Source organism: Oxyura jamaicensis, chromosome 3, assembly GCF_011077185.1.
Source record: "Oxyura jamaicensis isolate SHBP4307 breed ruddy duck chromosome 3, BPBGC_Ojam_1.0, whole genome shotgun sequence".
Lineage (NCBI taxonomy): Eukaryota > Metazoa > Chordata > Aves > Anseriformes > Anatidae > Oxyura > Oxyura jamaicensis.
Window position 1 is genome coordinate 115,123,797 of NC_048895.1, and position 5,942 is coordinate 115,129,738.

The window sequence follows — 5,942 nt, forward strand, 5'->3', positions numbered from 1 at the left end:
TTTTTTTTTTTTTCCAAAGAAAACTTTAATGTCAACAAGACAGGAAGCTGCACAAAGGGAGCTACCGCAAGTTTTTTTGAACAACAGCTTAAAACTATCTACATAGGTACTCGTGGAGTAGGGCTGCTTCCTTCAAGTAACAGTCTGGCCACACAGGCTTGGCCTTGCAAAGGCCACCAAACGCCCCTGGTAGGGGTAGGCTTTGCTCTGTCCTGCCCCAGGCTGTCCCCCCCCCATCACACAGTCAAAGCAGCAGTGAGGGATTAGGGTCACTGAAAGCAAAAATCCAGGAAAACAGGACTTGAAAGTCGTTTCCTCTTCCCACCCCTGGCGTTCCCTGTAGGAACGCAGCCTGCTTGAAGTCCAGGCTGATGGGTTTCAAAGCAGCAGTTGAAAGCTCTTCCAGTTTGCACATCAGACTCACTCGCAGCACCCTGAGATGCAGACAAGTGGGCCAGGAAAACCCGCCTGGGCCACCCCAGGTTCCCTCTGGGCTACAAAAAGTGCAGAGCCCAGAGCATGCAGCAAAGGTGGGTGGCTGTGCTCACCTCGGGCTCAGGGTTACTACCACAGAGCAACTCCTTCCCCCTCCCTTTCACCACCTCCCCAGCTGATAAAACCCAAAACTTTGCAACGCACAGTGCCATCTGTAGGAAGGAGCTGCAAGAGCTGGCTTTGGGCTGGGTGCATGTTCCAGCGCTCAGAGCAGCACGTCTCCAACAATGAGCAAGGAAAGGGCTCATTTCAAGCCTAGCAGCCTCCTCAAATACGACGACAGAAAGGTGAGGATCACACCTGGTTCCAGGTGCCAGGAGGGCATCCAGCCCAGGCTGGTGGCCAGAAGATGGCCAGAGCTTTCTGCTGGCTAAGTGCAGTGCCTCCTGGCACTGAGCCCTCCATGTGGGGAAAAGGGGCTGTGTAAGAAATGGAGGCCAAACCCAAAAAAGGCTCCCGTCCTGTGGCTCCGAGCTGGAAAGGGGTCTCAAATCTCAAGCAAGAAAAGAGGCAAATGGAGTTTCTATTTCAACCATCCTAACCAAAAAAAGAAGAAACAAAACAGTAGTAATCAGGTAAACTGTCCAACAGGAAAGGAGGGAAAAACCAAAATCCAAATTCAACCCCAAACAGTAAGACTCCGATTGGTGCTTGCAACCAGCCACGCAGGCAGCAAGAGAGGTGAGGAGCGGAGCCCGGCAATGCCACGCCATCCCCATGGGGGCTCCAGGCCACCAGTGTCCCGTCCTTGTCACCGCACACGGGCCCGGTGGCACCCGGCCATCCCCACCAGCAGGGGACAAGGAGCCTCCTGCTTCTGCTGCCCGTCTGCCGACCATCTCTTCTCTCCCACCGCCTGCCCGCCCTTCAGTTCTCGCCCGCCTGGACGTACTCTTCGGCGGCCTTGGAGATGGTGCTGAGGTACTGCCAGCTGAGGGCGGCCAGCAGCATGGCACATGACAGGTAGATGGGGGAGTAGTGGTGGCGCGAGGCCATGGGGCCGCCGGGCAGGCTCATGGCGCGGATGGAGGCGATGATCTGCTGCGTCTTGTTGGACGAAGGGTCTGTGCTGGGGATCTTCTGGTAGATCTGGGAAGGGGAAGGAAGAATAATGAGCTCCTTAACCTCAAGAATAACCTTAGTGGGGGACTGCCCTGGAGAGCCAGGGAGGTGATCGTCCCCCTGAACTCTGCTCTGTTGAGGCTGCACCTCAAGTGCTGTGCTCAGCTTTGGGTCCCTCACTACAAGGACATCGAGACCCTGGAGTGCATCCAGAGCAGGGCTACAAAGCTGGTGAAGGGTCTGGAACACAAGTCCTGTGAAGAGTGGCTGAGGGAACTGTGGGTGTTTAGTCTGGAGCAGAGGAAGCTCAGGACAGACCTTATTGCTCTCTGCAACTGCCTGAAAGGAAGGTGTGGGGAGCTGGGAGTTGGCCTCTTCTCACAGATAACCAGTGATAGAACTGGAGGGAATGCCCTCAAGTTGTGCTGGGGGAGGTTCAGGTTGGAAATGAGGAGAGGTATCTTCTCAGAAAGATCAGTCAGGCATCGAGATGGGTTGCCCAGGGAGGTGGAGTCACCGTTCCTGGGGGTGTTCAAGGAGAGATTGGACGTGGTGATTGGGGACATGGTTTAGTGGGTGACAGTGGTGGCAGGGGGATGGTTGGATCAGATGATCTTGGAGGGCTTTTACAACTCTGATGACTCTGTGATTCTATGATTCTAAGGCCCAGCTGCTGCATGGGGCCAGGGCCTGCTTCCCTTGAGAAGTGCATTTAGCCAGGCAGCCTCTTGAGGGCACCCCATGATGGGAGATGGGCTGCAGGGCCTCAGACACAATCCATCGACTGTACGTGGTGGTGCTGGGGCAAGCAGGTCTGGCCCAGCAAACCTCATTCATTGCTGGGAACAACCCTCATTGAATATACTTTTTTCCCCCTATGAATCCACCCCCCAGCTGTCCTTCCATATAAACTTTTAACATCCGCAGTGCCCCAAAGCCAGGAGTCCCCCACTGCTTAACAACCTGAGAAGAGCTACCCTCATTTATTACTGCCCATGAGGTGGAAACACAAACTGCTTCATGCTCGCTGCAACTATGGACACGGTGTAAACACGAGTGCTCACCATGGAGCTGTCTGTGGGAAGATGAAGCAGTCCTCTTGCCTGCTCAAAGAGAGGAAACCCTCACGCTGTGAAAGCTGACTCATCTTGCTCTCGACCAGAATTAAAACATGACCTTGGTCTCTGCCTCTCAATGCAGGCACAATCTGAGGGTGTATTTAAGAATGTTAAGCACCCAGTTTGGTCCAGGCCAAAACCATGACAGGCATCACCATGCTCTGGTGATGGACTAATAGAGACGTAACGAAGGGATTAACAGATTGACGGGTCTGCAAGGGACAGCCAATATCCCACCAGGAACAAGAACAGCAACAGCCAGAAATGACTCGAAGCAAGCTGCTCAACCTACCTCTTCCACATACTGGTACATGATGGCTTTGACAGCCTGTATGTTCGTGGCATCCATCATCAGAGTGACGGCTTGTCCCTTCCGGATCTTCACTACGCCTCTGAACACCTGCTTGTTGTTATAGCAGGCAGCCAGAGTGGCGATGGCCATCACCTAAGGAGAAAAACAAAGAGCCCTCACTGCATTGCAAGGAGCCTGCCCAGGGAATAACCTTGGCTCAAGCAAAATCAATGGAAAACACTGGAGTGGAGCCACAATCTCACCTACAGCACGCACCAGCAAGGAATGAAAAGAGAATAAAACAGGTCGGAGTTTGCTCTAAATAAAGATATCTTCACTCAGTGAATTTCCTGGCTCTCGGATGAGTTATTGCAGCTGCAGGATGACTTGACAAAGAGGCAGCATGCATTATGTTAAATAATAATGTGGGTGAATTTGCAAACCCAAATGTTACCTGCCACTCCTCCCCCCAACCCCCACTTTGGACATTCAGTCCCTCTTCCATAGTTATTTCTTTTGTTTTGTTTTGATTTAAAGATAAATTTAATTTCTACATCTCTAAAATGTGTTTCAATTCAGCGAATCAGCCTAAAAGTGAATTGAGACTAAGGGTCATGAATCTATCCCTATGTTTTTGGCCTGATTTCAAATGGGACGACAAAGAGGACTATGCATCCATGCCGTGGATATATGACAGCCAGAGATTCCTTAGCCTTTTCTAAACATCACTGGTGTCTTCTGAGAGAAAGAGCAAGTTTCTACTGAATGGGGACTGAGGGGTCATAAGATGGCACAGAACGCCACCACTTCCAGGAACCATTGAGGTGCTGGGCATTTCCCTCATCCACCTCAGACAGCCAAGAGGGGGTGATGTTCCTCATGTTCTCTAAACAACCCTAGACTTCTCATGGACGTTCCCACTTTCTCTGGCCACTTTCCACCTTCCCAGGTGATAAGTTGTTCCTCAGCTTCTTGTTGGGTCCTGATCAATGCTCAAACACAAAAACCAACATAACTTTCCAAGGCTCGTACTGGACAATTACAAAGCACGTATTCTTTCGTAACAGCGCTTTCTTAACTCCCTCCACGTTACTGTTACATAGTTTGTGTTCTGCACTCGTCGGTGCCATGGTCTCTTCAGGATGTTGCCAATGCCCAGGTGTCCAGCTGCACGTCAACGACATCCCTGGCTCCCGGGGGCAGCTCCCAGGCCGCAGGCCCACCTCCTGGCCTCACCCTCAGCCTGGCAGACATCGCTCCTGTCAGCGTGGAGCAGCCACCTCACATCAGCACTTTCTCACCACAGCCAGGCGACCTCCGGCAGGGCTGACATCAGGGGCACCCCAAGACCCTTCTGATGCCACCACACAGTCACTGTCACCCTACGACCTCACAAAAGGGGGCTGCCCATAAGGGCCCTGAGCAGCGCGCCTGCGGCCAGTCCGGCTGCTGGTACTCGAGAGCTCGAGGTCCCATTGCTGGAAGGAGAGAGGCGGAGCTGTTGCACGAGGCACACGCAAAGCCATTCCTTCGGCACACTACCCATCGAGGTTCTTCGGTAATGGCATCAAAGAGATCTACCTATATGCACCTCAGCTGTCCTAAGTGGAGTCTTGCCCACTGGAACCTACCATATTGGCCATTTTAATAGCAACGGTTGGAATCCATACTAAGAGTATTTACTGTTAGTGTAGTACAGACAACCTGGATGAACCTAGACAGCTAACGTCTATTTGCTGCTCCAATATTTTCTTCCTGGTTCTCTCTGTAGTACTCCTGCTGCTGGCACACGAGCCGTCGACGTCCAGCCAGCAAGACACAAAGCGCTGAGGTCCTGCCGACGACCCGCAGCGGAGCTGCTGACGACCAGAGGCTGCTCATCACCACCTGCCACCAGGGCAGCCTACCACAGGGGACAACCAACTCCACGCCGCCGCGGCTGCACACACAATGAACCATCGGGAGCAGCCAGAGGAGGACGTCCCTGGGGAAGAGGCGTGCCCCATATGCCTGGGCCGGCTGGCCGACGCAGCACGTGTGGAGCCCTGCAGGCACGCCTTCTGCCTGCACTGCATCCAGCCCTGGGCCGCTCAAAGACCCACCTGCCCCATGTGCCGCGGGCCTATTGCGGCCATCGGGCGCCTGCTGCCGCCCGCCCGGCGCGACGCCTCACCCGACCGGCCCCACAGGAGACTGGAGCGCAACGCGGGGCTGCGGCGGCGGCAGCAGCGGCACAGGAGCCCCTCCAACTACAGGTCCCGCAGCGTCTCACCACGGCGCAGGGAACGCAGCCCCGCCGAGCGACGACAGCTCGTCCGCAGCCGCTCCCGGCACGGGCGGCACGCACACAGACGGCCGAGGTCCCTGCACTACGACGATGCCGCCGACAGAGAGTGGCTACGGCGGGTCCAACTGGAGGAGCCGGGGTCTGGCGACCACGCGGGCCGCCACGCCAGGCCCCACAACTGAGCAGCGACCGGGCCTCACCTGGGCATGGGCTGGCGGGGTGGCAGCCACAAGTACCCCACGAATAAATTATGACTCTTCCACCCTGCAAAGCCTCCGCCTGCACTTCTTCCTCCAGCGGTCACTGGGGGGAGGGGGAGGTTGAACTCAGCCCTCTGTGGCTGTCTGCGCCTCAAATTGGTTTGGAGATGTCTACTGTTGATGGGGAATGGCTATGGGTGGCGGGTCCCCAAGCGAGACTGGGGGATGACAAGTCATTTGGGAGCCACAAAGGTCACCTGGCCCCACTGGGAAAAAGGCAGAAAGCAAAAAAGGAGAAAAGTCTCCTCACACCTGGCAGAAGAGAACGCCTGCCTGCTGGGGAACCGCGCCTGGCAACCTGCAGCAGCCTTGCAAGGTGCTGCTGGCCTCCTGCAAGTGCAGCCTAAGGGTACCTAAGAACCCATCTCCCCAAGATGACAGCACCAAGGGCAAAAGCAAGGAACTACAAGAGCAACGGGCTGTCTGAG

General features: G+C 55.0%; 1 protein-coding gene across 1 annotated transcript in view; it reads right to left on the minus strand.

The window, feature by feature from the left end:
* Positions 1-5,942, minus strand: part of FDFT1 (farnesyl-diphosphate farnesyltransferase 1) — a 15,926-nt gene continuing 9,984 nt past the window's right edge. The window contains exons 7-8 of the mRNA XM_035321902.1: positions 2,968-3,120; positions 1-1,584 (exon numbers count right to left, since the gene is read on the minus strand). Coding sequence (XP_035177793.1) covers positions 1,363-1,584; positions 2,968-3,120 — 375 coding nt within the window. The 3' untranslated portion in view covers positions 1-1,362. The remainder of the gene's footprint in view (positions 1,585-2,967; positions 3,121-5,942) is intronic.